The sequence below is a fragment of the Malus sylvestris genome, chromosome 3 (genome assembly GCF_916048215.2).
Source record: "Malus sylvestris chromosome 3, drMalSylv7.2, whole genome shotgun sequence".
In the NCBI taxonomy this organism is placed as follows: Eukaryota; Viridiplantae; Streptophyta; class Magnoliopsida; order Rosales; family Rosaceae; genus Malus; species Malus sylvestris.
Window position 1 is genome coordinate 1,392,926 of NC_062262.1, and position 16,164 is coordinate 1,409,089.

A 16,164-nucleotide genomic window follows, 5' to 3' on the forward strand; every position below is an offset into this window, starting at 1 on the left:
TCTATCTCTATTTGTCACTCATCGTCTGAATAATGAGATACAAAGACAAGATTAAATCCCCATTTACATATCAGAATCTTGTCAAGAAAAATTTGGGTATAACTAGGGATATATTTCGTATCTATCTCACTCATGATATTTATGTGAGTTTAGTATTTGAATGCATAGATGTAAATATATTCCTAGTTACGTGTAAGAATCTCGACAGACTTACGTCATTGAACTAGAAAAATTTGAATGTAATCAGAAAAAATTTCAGTCTCTGTCTCACGCATCACATGAATGGTGAGAGACAAGGGCGAAAATATACTCCCGATTACATGTCAGAATCTCACATAATTTACTTCAGCAAAACAAGGGACAAGAATAAAAAACTTGATAAATAAATTAAAAAAAGTGTATAACACTCTTACCTTGGCCTAATCTTTCTCTGCACCAGATAGAGCTTAAACTGAACATTGTCTAGGAATTGGAAATATTCATATCTCCATGTCCTCTTGAGAAGCAAAGGGCAGCAGAATCCCAAGAACCCTACAACGAAACCGAGCACAACGGATAACCCAATCCATAGACTTTTGTCGTCCAAATCCTGGCTGTTCTTATTCTCTCCATCATTCCCATTACTTGACAAGCACTTCGGAAGTGGGGGGCCGCAAAGTTTTGGGTTCCCTTCGAATGCAGAGGCGTTGAAGCTTTGTAGCTGCGTGCCGGTCGGTATTGATCCTTCAAGATTATTGTACGAGACATTGAAAGAATCCAAGAAACTAAGGCTTGCCAATGACAATGGGATCTTTCTGGAAAAATGGTTCATGGAAAGGTCTAATTCCTCCAAGTTCTCGAGGTTGGATATTTGCTCTGGGATTTCGCCCAAAAAGTTGTTCATGTTAAGATCCAGCTTTTGTATCAGCTGCAGCTGGCCTATCTCAATGGGAATTCTCCCACTAATGCTGTTGTTCTTCACGTCGATCACACGAGGAAAGTAAGACAACTTGTACTGCATAAATGTTCTGTTGGTTGAGGTGTAGATAGGCAGTTCGAGAACATCATCGTCTGCTTGAGGAGAAGTTCATTCGGATAACATGGGAAGTGTACAGAGTTCCTTTGGAAATTCACCCGAGTCGATTGGCTCCCAATCCTAAAACAAAGAGCCTTGGAAGAGCCCCCAACCAACTAGGAATCGACCCAGTGATTCTGTTAAAATTCAGAATCAAGATCCCTAGCTTCTTGAGCTTCGATAACCATTGAGGTATTTCGCCGTTGAGCTGACAGTTACTCAAATCTAGCATTTGAAGATTTTGGAACCCGTCGAAATTAGCCATGGCTTCATCACTTGGAATTTTCTCTCCATAAAAAGTTGTCGAAAGGATGAGTACCTTGAGACTTTTGCAGCGCATTAGTATCCTCATTGCCCCCGTGATGTTTGTCAATCGGCTGTAGCTGAGGGAGAGGAAGGACAAGGATTTCAGTGAAAGAATCTCAGGTTGTTTCTGTCCCTCTAGATTGTTTTTGCTCACTTGAATTGCTTTCACGGACTTGCATGAGTAAAGGGTTGTTGGCAAGAAACCGGTGAAGTTGTTATGGCCAAGATCAAGTATTGTTAGTTTAGTAAGATTGGAGAAGTTAAGGGTGGAGATGTTTCCTTCAAAAAGGTTGATTCCGAGATTTAGTTTTGTTGTGCTAAGATAGCACCAAACCTTTTAGAACCAACTCTTTGTAACCCACAGAAAATATATCAAATGAAATGCAAGAACAATATAGAAAAGACACCAAGATTTTAACGAGGTTCCTCCACAGTCAGTGTAACTGGAGTACGTCCTCGGAGCAGTAGGAGCTCACCCAATAATCCACTATCAACCAAATGGGAGTTTACAAAGTGTTGGCAATCTCACAACCCAAAAGCCCAATACACCCAATAGCTCTCACACACCAAAGAAACAAATAGAGAAAGAAATATAATGAATAATTTCTTCTCTATACATATAGCTCAAGGCTATTACTACAACAATTACTTTGGTTGATGATTACTAATCAAATGAAGCAGCAGCTTCTTCTTCTGTTTGGACTCACTGCAACTCTCCCTTGCTCTCTACAAAAAGAGCTCTTGGTTCTCTCTTGTTTTCATCAAACCGAAATGAGCTCTCTCTTTTTTTTTCTATTTGCTTCAAAGGCAACTTGTACCCATATTGAACCAACACCCACGGGTGTTGAAGAGAACAAAAAACCTTTTCCCTATTTTCCTCCCCAAAACAAGGAAAGGTGTTGTCCACCTTCTTTCTTTATAATTTTTTATAGCCAAAAGTTGTTTGGATTTTTGTGTAGCCGAAAGCATTTGCAAGTTGGCCACTATCCAACAATCTCCACCTTGGCCAAATTCCGAAAAACGCCATGACAAGCCAACCAACACAATTGATACACAACATCACTCCTAAACACTAGCAAGAGAACAACTCATGCCGAGCCAATTGCTCCAAAACTCCTACTGCTCAACGCCTTCTTTATATAGGCATAATGTGAGCCAAGTTCAAACAGTGAACAAACTTGGCTACACCAACAACCTTAGTCAACATATCAGCGGGGTTGTCTTTAGTTGGAATCTTCTGGAGAATGATTTCCCCTTCACCAACAATTTCACGAACAAAGTGATGACGCACATCTATGTGCTTGGTCCTCGCATGATGAACCTGATACTTAGCCAAATAAATGGCACTCTGACTATCACAATGTACCTCCACCTGCTTCTGATCAACCCCCAAATCTCTAATCAGCCCATGTATCCAAATGGCCTCCTTTATAGCTTCAGCAACTGCCATATATTCAGCCTCTGTAGTAGACAAGGCAACAGACGACTGCAAAATGGACCTCCAACAAACTGGCCCTTTAGCCATAGTAAACACATAGCCTGTAGTAGACTTCCTTCCATCCAGATCACCTGCATAATCTGAATCAACATAACCAACTGCAAAATGACCAATACCAGAGTCATCTCTCTCAAAGCATAAACCAACATCTCGAGTACCATGGAGATACCTCAATATCCACTTAGCTGCTTGCCAATGCTCTTTACCTGGATTATGCATATATCGACTCACCATGCCAACTGCATGAGCAATATCCGGTCTAGAGCATACCATTGCATACATCAAACTACCAACCAAATTTGCATATGGTATATTTTTCATTTGCAGCTTCTCTTTATCATTTTTAGGACACTGTAGAGAACTCAATTTAAAATGAGGAGCCAAAGGGGTACTAACCGGTTTGGTTGAATCATGAACTCCAAACTTCCGAATCAATTTCTCAAGGTATTGTCTTTGATTCAAACTGACCAAACCCTTCTCTCTATCTCTAGTGATCTCCATGCCAAGGATCTTCTTCGCTTCACCAAGATCCTTCATCTCAAACTCATTCTTCATTTGCTTCTTCAATTTTTCAATCTCTTCAACATTTTTTGAGGCAATCAACATATCATCAACATATATCAACAAATAAATGAAAGACCCATCTTGCAACTTCTTGAAGTACACACAATGATCATATTGACTTCTAGAATAATTTTGGCCTCTCATAAATTTATCAAACCTCAAATACCATTGCCTTGGAGATTGCTTCAAGCCATAAAGTGATTTCTTCAATTTGCAAAACAAATTTTCCTTCCCTTTCACTATATACCCATCCGGTTGACACATATAGATCTCTTCATTCAAATCACCATGTAGGAAAGCCGTCTTCACATCGAGTTGCACAAGCTCAAGATCATATTGTGCAACAAGAGCTAACATAATACGAATTGAGGAGTGCTTCACAACCGGAGAAAATATTTCATTGTAGTCAATGCCCTCCTTTTGTGCATACCCTTTAGCAACTAATCTTGCTTTAAATCTCACATTGCTTTTCTCATCAGCATCTTCCTTCTTGGCATACACCCATTTGCAACCGATAGCTTTCTTGCCCTTAGGCAATTTAGCTAACTCCCAAGTCTTGTTCTTCAAGAGAGAATTCATCTCATCACCCATGGCATTGCACCACCTCTTCTTCTCCTCACTCTCAATGGCTTCCTCATAATTGGATGGAATCTCTTCAGTGATAATAGGAAGAGCAAAAGCAACATAATCACTATACCGAGCTGGCTTGGTAATTTGTCTCTTTCCTCTGTTCTTGGCAATAGACTCTTGAGGTGAAACTTGCTCTTCAACTTGAATAGAATCTTCAAGTTCAACTTCTTCAACATCCTCATGGTCTCCAACTTCTTCACTTGTAGTGGCATCGACATCAGCGGAAATAGGATTTGAAGTATCAGAGGCAACTTTCTCAAGCTCCACCTGTTGGACATCTCTCACATTCTTCTCAGAGACTTTGTACATACTTTCTTCATCAAATGTCACATCTCTGCTGATTACAAGTTTTTTCATCTCTGGGCACCACAACCTGTAACCTTTGACACCACTACTAAAACCAAGAAAAATAGCCTTTTTGGCTCTAGGATCAAGTTTATTTTCAGTCACATGAAAATAAGCAGGTGAACCAAAAATACGGATATAGTCATAATCAGAAGAAGGTTTTCCAATCCATACCTCCATTGGTGTCTTACCCTGAACAGCAGCTGAGGGTAACCGGTTGATGATGTGACATGCATAATTAACTGCTTCTGCCCAAAATGACTTGCTTAAACCCGACTGAGACAACATACATCTAACCTTCTCAAGCAAGGTTCGATTCAATCTTTCTGCAACTCCATTTTGTTGTGGAGTTCCCCGAACACTGAAATGTCTCACAATTCCTTCCTCTTTGCAAACTTTAAAGAAAGGATCGGATGTGTATTCACCACCATTATCCGATCTCAAAATCTTAATCTTTCTCCCAGTCTGGTTCTCAACCATTTTCTTCCAACCCAAGAAAATGCTTAACACCTCACTCTTGTGCTTCATAGTGTAGACCCAAGACCTTCTTGAATAATCATCAACAAAGGTCACGAACCAATGTCTACCACTCAAAGAGGGAGTCTTTGTAGGACCCCAAACATCCGAATGCACATAATCAAGAATGCCTTTCGTCTGATGTACAGCAGTACCAAACTTCACTCTAGTTTGCTTCCCCAAGACACAATGCTCGCAGAAATCAAGCTTACAGGTCGTGGCACCTTTTAGAAGACCTTTTTTCACAAGCCCTTGTAGAGCTTTCTCACCGGCATGGCCTAATCTCATATGCCACAATCTAGTAGTATCTGAATCAGATGTGCCCATATTTTCAGAGACTACAGATGCTTCACCTGTCACAGTGCTTCCCTGTAATAAATACAAATGGCCACATCTAGGAGCTTTCATCACAACAAGTGCACCATAAGTAACTTTCAATGTCTGTCCATCTGAATGAAACCTGAAACCCTTGGATTCCAAAGTACCCAAAGAAATAAGATTTTTCTTCAAATTCGGTACATACCGAACACCTGTCAACTCTTTAACCATGCCATCATGCAACTTCAAACGAACTGTACCAATCCCTTTTGTTGTGCAAGGATTGTCATCTCCCATGAACACAACGCCACCATCAAACTCTTTCAAGCTTGAAAACCAATCCTTGTGAGGAGTCATATGATGAGTACAACCCGTATCTAACACCCACTTAGTAGCACAATCAAATGATGAGGAAGTGGTTAAAGCAAAATCAAAAACATCGGTTTCAACCTCAGCAACATTAGCTTCAGAACTTTCTTTTCCTTTGGTCTTCAATTTGGGACAATCTTTCTTCCAATGGCCCTTATTACGACAAAAGGCACATTCATCCCTTTCCAAAGGTTTTCTACCTTTAGAGTTTCCTCTAGGTCGAGACTGTGATTTTTTCCTGCTAGAAGATGACCTCCTCTCCGATGATCTACCTCTAACAAATAAAGCTTCAGAGGTACTATCATGATTTTTATCTCTATGCCTCATTTCATAATTCATCAAGGCATTTGACACATCTTCAAATTTCATAGTTTCTTTACCATGCATAATAGTGGTAACAAAATGCTCATAAGAGTCCGGCAATGAATTCAACAATATTAAGGCTTTATCTTCATCCTTAATATCCTCATCTAAATTTAACAAGTCGGCAATCAACTTATTAAAAGCATCAAGGTGTCTAATCATTTTTGTACCTTCTTTGTATTGGAAGCGGTAGAGCTTTTTCTTCAAGTGTAGCCGGTTCTCTGCACTCTTCGTCATATACTTGTCTTCCAATTTTTGCCACAACACACTTGCTACTGTTTCCCGCATCACAAAATACTTCTGAGTTTTTGCAAGGCATAACCGAATTGAAGAGCAAGCCCACAAATTTAATTTTTCCCATTCCGGCTTCGACATAGTTTCCGGCTTCTCTCCCAAAGCGGCAAGTAGATCTTGTTGAGCCAACACATCTTTGACCTCACATTGCCACATCCCGAAGTTGTTTGTGCCATCAAACTTTTCCACTTCGAACTTTGCATTTTGCACCGTAGTTCTTGCAAACCCGGAGCTGCTTCCAAAAGGATTTTCATCTTGCCCGTCTGACATCTTTGGCAACTAGACAGTACCCAAGAGCAACTAGTGCTCTGATACCAATTGTTGTGCTAAGATAGCACCAAACCTTTTAGAACCAACTCTTTGTAACCCACAGAAAATATATCAAATGAAATGCAAGAACAATATAGAAAAGACACCAAGATTTTAACGAGGTTCCTCCACAGTCAGTGTAACTGGAGTACGTCCTCGGAGCAGTAGGAGCTCACCCAATAATCCACTATCAACCAAATGGGAGTTTACAAAGTGTTGGCAATCTCACAACCCAAAAGCCCAATACACCCAATAGCTCTCACACACCAAAGAAACAAATAGAGAAAGAAATATAATGAATAATTTCTTCTCTATACATATAGCTCAAGGCTATTACTACAACAATTACTTTGGTTGATGATTACTAATCAAATGAAGCAGCAGCTTCTTCTTCTGTTTGGACTCACTGCAACTCTCCCTTGCTCTCTACAAAAAGAGCTCTTGGTTCTCTCTTGTTTTCATCAAACCGAAATGAGCTCTCTCTTTTTTTTTCTATTTGCTTCAAAGGCAACTTGTACCCATATTGAACCAACACCCACGGGTGTTGAAGAGAACAAAAAACCTTTTCCCTATTTTCCTCCCCAAAACAAGGAAAGGTGTTGTCCACCTTCTTTCTTTATAATTTTTTATAGCCAAAAGTTGTTTGGATTTTTGTGTAGCCGAAAGCATTTGCAAGTTGGCCACTATCCAACAAGTTTGATAAGGTTTGTGCTCAAGGATGGGGGCAGAGAGCCTTTTAGACTGTTAAATTGAAGGAACATGTGTTGTAATTTGGACAGCTTACCAATGTTTACAGGGAGAAAACCGCTCAATCTGTTGGACTGGAGGTCAAGGAATGCAAGGTTGGTGAGGTTGACAATTCTTTCGCTTATGGCACCGTGTAGCGAATTGCGAGGCAACGCAATTTCTTGAAGTGTGGTAGCATTGTAGATGTCATCTGGAAGTAGTCCCGAGAGATTGTTGTAACCAGCTCGAAACACCTGTAGTTTGGAACACACACCTAGTCCGCGAGAAATATTGCCACTGAATCCATTGAGGGAGAAATCGAATAGTCTAATCGAGGGAGACAAATGAAGACAAATGGAGGACGGGATGGACCCCGAGAAGCTGTTGTTCGTGACGTTGAAACTAGTCATATTCGAAGCATGTCCAAAGAATAAGGATAGAATTTCTCCATGGAAGTGATTGCTGGACAAGTCAACAATCTGTACAATACTTGGAAGCCGAGAAAGTGAGAGCTCTCCAGAGAGAAGGTTATAGCTCAAATCGAGGATCTCAAGGCGATTCAAGGACAAGAAGAATCTGGCTTCAAGTGAACCATAAAGTGAGTTGTGGGAGAGATTGAAGTGTGTGAGATGGGTGAGATTTCCAAGTGATGTGGGAGAAATAATACCCTGATTGAGGCCTTTGGATGGTAACTGCAATCACGTGATCCAAAGGTCCTGATTACAAGTGATGCCTTCCCACTGGCAACAATCAACTGAATCAGTAGTCCAGTTCAATGGAGGAGAAGACAGAGAGCGAGAGAAGGTGGTGAGAGCGCTGCGTTCGCTTGGATCGCAAGCATCATTGGTAGATTTAATGGAATTGAATATGAGGAAGAAGAGGAAGAGGAGGAAGCCATGAGAGATTGAATGATCCATCTTAGGTTAAGGCTAGCAAAAATGCCCGCGCGTTGCTGCGGAACTTGAATGCACCAGCCTTAACCACATGAATAAGACATTTAACCTGAAAAAAAATTCAACATAATCATGAACGAACAAAAGAGATAGATGAGTGAAAAGTGTCGGTAAGATGAGCAATTCGGCTTTTATATATATTCAACCGAGCTGATTACAAAAGATACAGTTGCAAAAAAATGGTCTGTTTCCTAAGATACAGAAGCAACATGCATTTAACACTTATATTGCCCTTCAAGTTAAGATGGCAAAATATATGTCCTGCAGGCCAAACACGTGTTTTAACAGCAAAACAAAAAAGCAAAAAAAGTGTTGGTCTTGTTTCAGCAGCTAATCTTTCAAGCACTAATGTATGGATTAATGTGAAATATCTAAGATCCTATTTGTTTTTTATTGACTGATGCTTCAACATCATCCACCTAATTCATATCACATCCATAGATACCTGAGAACGCTTATTCCCACCACCATTGCGTTGTTAATTTTAATATATGGATGCTTTTCGATACTCTCAGATCATCGGATCTCAGTACAGAAAAGGGCTAAATATTGTTTAGGTTCAAAACAAATGCAAGTGCCATTACAATAGCACTAACCCTTCTTAATTTTCAACACCGCAATCCTCCTAACTCGATAAGTAACAGTCTAATTCTTTCTTAACCAAAACTAAGCCGAAAATTATCAATCCCATAACCGACATAGAAAACAACTCCAAATTCTCATTTCCAAACTGAATTTCCAATTCCCACCAAACTTTCCGAGCATCCAAACAGAGGATAGCCAGAAAACCCAACACATGCAGAACTCGATACGATTCAATATTACCCAAATGAGGGAATTCGATGATCATTACAGCCACATTTCAATGCAATCTATCATTTTAACAAATCCAATTGTCATTTGTTCACATTAACTTCAATTTTTCCAATTTATAACAGATAAATGAAAACAACTACATATCAGAAAAAAGGAGGAACAATAAAACGAATAACAGAAAGTTAGAAACAAATGCATAAATGGATAGATGGTGTTTTAGAGAAATGTTCTATCTTGATATTCAACACACAAAATTTCAAATCTAAAGTATTTAGCATATTTAAACATGAAAGATCGCTAATTGCATGAACTAATTAAGATTAGAAAAATGGATTCAAGTAGATAACTGATTAAAATTGAGAACGAAATTGATCAACAAAGTTGGGGTTGGTCTTTGGAAAACGAAAGTTGATTCGATTGTTCCATTGTGTTCACTCCAAAAACTACACTTTTCAACTTTAAAATGCAGGAAAATGAATATCTTGACAGAAATTTCAAAGAGGATAATTAAATTACAAAAATGTAAGTACAATGCATGGATCCGCACCTGGCAATCAAGAAGAGAGAAAGAAGCCATCGCAAAGCAGGTAACTGACTTAGCAAATCTGTGTTATCAAGTTACTTGGTTTTCTGTAGACAACAAATGAAATATATTAGATCCTTTATTCTTAACAGCATTATAGAACTGATCATTTATATCATCTGAAAATAGTAAAAAAACAAAACATACAGTTAAAAACCATTTGAGAAACATAAGCAAGCCTTTGGTTATTAGATTCCCGGTAGGAAAAACACAAAAAATTACACACAATGAAACTATTGAAACTTTAAAACTTACTTCCCAAATTAGGTTCTCTGACTGGCAAATGGCCAAATTGGATTTATATTATCATTTCAAACACTGCAATGCCTGAGTTTTTTTTTTCTAGACATTCTAATTAATCATTATTTAACAGAAGAATACAATTCAGAGGACAATAATTAGATAAAACAGGAGAATCATTAGAATCGTTTCTAAGTCAACTAATATCCTATTTGGGTTGGAATCAATTGTATGCAAATGAAAGTATTATAACTGAATATAGACAGTATAATGGAAGGATTTCCTCACCATTTTAGTAAATAATAATTGTGAAAGAGAGATATCTTAAATTCGATTATCGCCAAAGGTAAATTTGGACATCATTATTGCTAGCCCATTATGAGGCTAAGTTCACCATCTCTTCTTTAGTGTAAAAAATATTGTTTGTTCATAAATAAAAACTACTTGATATAGAACAGGAAAAGAAATAGCACTGTGGTTGAACTTAAGCTCCGTTTGGGAAAGTGGGCTCTTAGAAATCTGAGTCTGCAGTCGAAAATGTTTTGGTAATGTTTGAATAAAATACGACTAAAGATATTATTTGAATAAAATATAACAACAAAAAACTAATAAGAATATTACGTACCATAAACTTAATCACCACCTAAAACTATAAGAATAATTGAATAAAATATAACTATGATATAGTTGTAATGCACTTTCAATAATGAAAAAGCAAGTTACTTTCACAATCATATTTTTTTTTGTCTCTTGTGTGTATTGAACTAAAATACCTTAACAAATACTATATCATCTACCTATCAGTTGATAATAAATCCTACAAAATGTAATTACTGGATTACAACGTCACTCCAAAGCATCACCTGCAGTGAGCCTACCAGCTGAAGCTCCTAATGAATTAGAAAAACTCCTCACTTTTGGATTCATTGCAACCACATCATTGAAAAGCAAATAAACTTGTGCAGGTTCAATAAAATCTTGAGTTTATGTATACAGAGACAAAGAGTGTGAATATTGGTGCTTACATGATCATAGTCGTCCGAATAACAGTGTTGCAGAATAAAACATCCAAAGTTAGAAGTAGGCAAGAAAACATTCAAGTTGCAACTTAATCACAGAGACTGTCAATTGATTGCAACACGATATGGTAACCAGTCAAAAGAGAATCAATGTGTCATAGTCATAGCAATGGACCAATGTTAAAAGCGCATAATTTTTCAAGTAGCAGTAGAACAAATGGAAGCTAAGGAGCTGACCTTATGATAGATGGATGGTTTGAACAATTCCTACACATGTATATTATAAGAACCTGCGTCTTAGGCTTATTATTCTAAAGCCACTTCAAAGATCCCAAGGCAGAAAGGGATATACTCAATACCTGAAATAAGAAAGGGAACATGAACTTATTAACAGAGGAGCATATTTACTCCATATCCAAATCAAATAAGTAGAAACTTCAGATTTTGTTAGTCCAGTTCAACAAAACAAAATAACATATGCATCCTATAGGATATGTGAGTTTCAGCACCTCCGCGGGGGGCGGGGGGTGGATATAACATCATATTTGCATTTGTATAACATGTACAAAAAAAAAAATTGATGCATACATAGTTACACATACACACACAAATATATAATTATCAATATGCAAGGAGGAAGCAGAGAGAGTACTGTTCTCTTAAAAATAGGAAATCCGATTCATAAATACATTATTTGCATATGAAGCACCAAATCTAATAAAACAGTAAAATACACAACAGCATGTTAAAGCACCCAAACCAAGAGCTTCACCGACTCTCCCTCCCTGCCCTTTGATTTATCAATCTAAATATTTATTAGGAGTCAAAATTATTACTCACTTAAAACAATGAGTACATTCTAATCCAACAAATACTAAAACAGAATAGTACCAGCATAATGACTTGGCACGTTAACCTTTAGACATCTAAAATATTATATAATTTCCAATAGGTCACTACAAATTTTAGGGGCTCATAAACTATTAGCCTAATCTTTTTCTTTTGTCTTGGCCTATAAATATTAAAACGCAACCAACTCTTCAACATCGAAAATGAGAAGATGACTGATTTCTTTATAAGAAAAGTCAATAGCCTTCCAATTGGCCAATGCTTATCCACTAACACAAATATATTCGTATTGAACTATGATATGATAGCGTAAATTTCAAGCATATAAATTAAATTTGTAGTAAAAACTGTAGGCAAATGAAGAACAATGTTCTCTTTCATAACGAAAAATTTATCTTAACCTTCTGCTTGCAAAGCATCCTCTGGTTCTTTTTTGTCTTCAGCATCTACAGTTCTTAGAGCCAGGTTTTGCAGTGTCTGCATTCAACTATATAGGGTTTAAAAATTTTCAGTTAGACAGTAAGGAGAAACGTAATGAAATGCTCCAAGGGATAAACCCCAGCAAGCAATAGAGTATATTTTGAATGCAAAATGGCAATTAGAAGTCATAAGTACCTTAAAAACACAGTTCTGAAATGCAAACAGTCCCATATAAGGGTAAGAAAATTATTAGAGTGGAGAACATAGTACTCACTAAAAAACATTTTAGTTCTTTAAGAAAAATAAAGCAGGGTTCAAAAAGGATAATGAAGCATACCAGTAGGTTCCCAATATCACATAATGATTTCTTTCTTGGTCCAAGATTGTCATTCGATTCTGCCGGCTTCTGAACTAAAGCATTCTGAAGTAGCATTGCACCTTAGGCAGCCACTGAGCTATCCTTCTCCACTTCAATTGTATCTAAGCAGTTCAAAATGCCATCAGCCGTCTCTAATTGTGACAACTCATTCAACTTAATTTGGTTATCATTTATAGCCTAAATCAAACTAAAACTTTATCCTGCGAAATCAAGGAAAACTACATGTGTCTGATTTCATGTCAACACCTCAACTTCTATCGCACCAATTAAACTACTACAACATACTGTCAAAGTGAACATGGAAATTCATATACCATTTGACAATACCAAATCAAGCAATTTCCAAAGACCAGAAACATCCTAGAAAGCAGAAACCCTATTTCATATGCATTAACAGAAACAATAACTTCTGTCAGTGCATTCAAACCAAACCCATAAACAATTCCTAAAATCAACTACAAATCACAAAGTTACCTAAAAAAATCCCGCAAAGAACCAAAATACCTAAAAATTACTATATTAGCACTCCCTCCACCCCAAAATCAGAAAATTTGAAATTAGAATTTGATAACATTGTACGTAGAAAGCAAGGAATTGATTATTTAGGTGGTTTCCCATAATAGTAATGAGCTTGCAGAGACCATATTCATACATGATCATGATTAGTTAATTGTCCAGTCCCCCAATTTAACTGTTGTTACATGCATGAGATCAAATTAGACCTGGGAAGTGGGAAACATACATAATCCTTAAGCACTGAGTTGATTGCAGGGCAAGCAAGCATCAAATTAGAATCACTACATAACATCGTTAATTTAACCCAAATTTAAATGACTAAAATCTTTCCTCCATACATCTTAATAAATTAAGTTTTTATTTTTTATTTTTTTTATTTCTGGTGTATTTTGATTTTCCCTCTCTTTGTTTGATTTGAGCTCTAGTAGAACATGCTTTGTTATACATTAGATAAGTTTGCTCAAAAAGAGAGGCTAGAGCCTAGAAACGCTTATAAAGAAGATATTTCATTACATTTCCATGTTGAGCTATGACCAAGGCAGAGTTAGACTCATATCAGGATCACTACAGATTCTGGGAAAGGATTGCCAAAAGAATGCATGCATAACTTCTCCTGCAATTACCTAAGCATCCTATTAATATACGTGACATGGTACAAAGACTTTACAATCAAGAAAACGAAAAATGCAACAGTTGTAAAGTCTTGTTTCTTATCAAAATAGATCCCTCTTAAGAAAGGGACTTATATGCACTAAATTTGAATACTAATTAGGAGATAAACAAACAAATTCATAATCAATCAAGTTATGAAGGTCCTAAATCCTAATCCCATGACTCCATTTTCTTTCCCAAATTTTCCAGCAACCAAACAGACCCCAACCTAACCCTAATCAACAAATTTGCCCAGATGAAATAAGAAATAAAGGATGAATTAGAAGCTTTTAGCAGAGAGTTTACCTCAACAGTGAAATTTTTTAATGGAAATTGAAGCTTCAACGATGAGTGGGTAATTTTAGAGAGAGAATCAAGCAGATGAAGAGCACAGCCGCAGTTCCATCAAGTAATAGGGTTTAGAACAAATAAACCAATCATCCATTTTGAATGTCGTTTGGAACAAATACACCGACTACTCAGTTTTCTCAAGCTTTACATAAATAGACAGATACAGATACGTGCACAAAACAGAAAGAAGCCTAGTTCCATTCTAAAGCTTAAACCACCAAATAAATACTTAGTTATTCAACCTTTGCATAAATCAATAGATAACAGATACGCACATAAAAAAGAAAGAAACTGAATTCCAATATAAGCTAAAATGAACAAAAGTTAATCATACCTTTCAAGGATTAGAGCCTCAGAAAAATTTATGAAGTTCACGCAAATATTTTTAGGTCTCAATGTACCTATAATGCAAACCAACGAAAATGCAAATGCATTAATACAATTGCCAATACCAATTTCTAAGATTTTAGCATTCTCTTTACCCTCGCAACCGAAAACCAAAAATCCCAGAAAAATGAGCAAGAAGCTTAAGCAGAAAAAAAATCATATTTTAAACCACCAAAACCCAATACCCATTTAACCTAAGATTTTAGTGTTCCCTTTACCCTTGCAACAGAAAACCAAAAATCCCAGGAAAATGAGCAAGAAGCTTAAGCAGAAAACAAAAAAACATATTTTCAACCACCAAAACCCAATACCCATTTAATCATTCACGAACGAAAAATCTAAATACAGAGTGAAAGATCAACAAACTGAAACCCCCCCCCCCCAAAAAAAAAGCCACAAAAAAGAAGAAAACTGACCTTAAAACATAAGACAATGCACAGAACAGAGAGATGCATCCCCAAAATGAGAGAAAATGAGAGAAAACGAAACAAAGGAACACCCAAAACCTAACCCAACAGTTCACATCTATGCTAACAGCAAAGAATGGAATAAAAAATGGAACTTAGCTTTCAAAATCCAGCCATTGATCATACATGCAAAACGGAAAGGACGATCCAAAGTGATTCATAACTGAGGGGACCTTACTCGGCTCTGTTCACCATCCAACCCTTCCCTCTCTCTTTCTCTCACTGTCTCCCTTCCACTCACCCATGCCAGGATCCCTCTCCCTCTCTCACTCACTCTGTCTCTTTCTCTCCCTCTCTATCGGAGGCATGGCCTCCCATCCTCGAAACCCTCACTGAATGACAGCAAACGTAAACCCATCCCAATCCGTCTCAAACAAACAAGACAAAATTGCCCTTCCAACCCAGCCCCAATATCAGCCTAAACCTGACGGCTTTGTTGTAAATAGCGTGAAATCGAGTGGCTCCCTGATAAGCCATATGGACAAAATTACCCTCTGAAATTTTGAGAATTACCCTCCTAACCCACTCCCATTCAGCTGGTATTGTTGTAAATAAAGCAAAATCAAAACAAACATGAATAGTGCCTGCCCTCCCCCTACTTTAGTATAGATAATTCTCACAGGTTTGTTTATATATAATACGCATATAGACGTAAACATACAATGGCTCGTTTGGATGTCATTTTAAGATGACTGAAAGTAATTTTAGTGAAAATATTTTTAGAACCAATCCTTAGTAAAAATGCAAGTAAATTCTAGAAAAGCACCTAAAGTGCTTCCTGGAAGAAGCAGAAAGCATTTAAAGTGTTTATGGAATCTAAAAATATTTTCTCTAAAAGCGTTTTCACACATTTTAAAAGCACATCCAAACAAGCCATAAGTCAAATGTGCACCATTTTGTGCAGTATATACATCTTTTGGAACATATGAACATTGTTAAGTTGTAACTTGCAAGCTTTTCAATGGATCAATATATAATATTTGTCTGCAATTTCTCAATATCTTTGAGGGAAGGGATAATCTTCGAATTCCTTTCTCCTAATCTACCAAATAAGGGGATTTGGACAATTGAAATTTGATCTAACGACTACAAAGGATCCCTCCTAATCTACCAAATCAGAGGATCATGACTATTGAAATTTGATCTAACGGCTACAAATAAGGGCCCACTTTAAAATGACTTTCCCTAATTTAGTGGATTAGAAATAAAGGATCCGAAGAGGATCTCTTTCCATCTTCAAG

At 37.2% G+C, this 16,164-nt stretch overlaps 1 protein-coding gene across 1 annotated transcript; it reads right to left on the bottom strand.

Annotated features, from left to right (window-relative positions):
- Positions 1-409: 409 nt before the first annotated feature.
- LOC126615383 (receptor-like protein 2) lies at positions 410-12,605 on the bottom strand. The gene is made up of 9 exons (XM_050283205.1): positions 12,510-12,605; positions 12,368-12,382; positions 12,154-12,229; positions 9,684-9,763; positions 8,235-8,294; positions 7,960-8,046; positions 7,351-7,546; positions 1,172-1,639; positions 410-1,050 (listed from the first exon to the last, which is right to left on the bottom strand). Exons 1-9 carry the CDS (start codon positions 12,603-12,605, stop codon positions 410-412), a joined length of 1,719 nt encoding a protein of 572 aa, XP_050139162.1.
- Between the last annotated feature and the right edge of the window lie 3,559 nt (positions 12,606-16,164).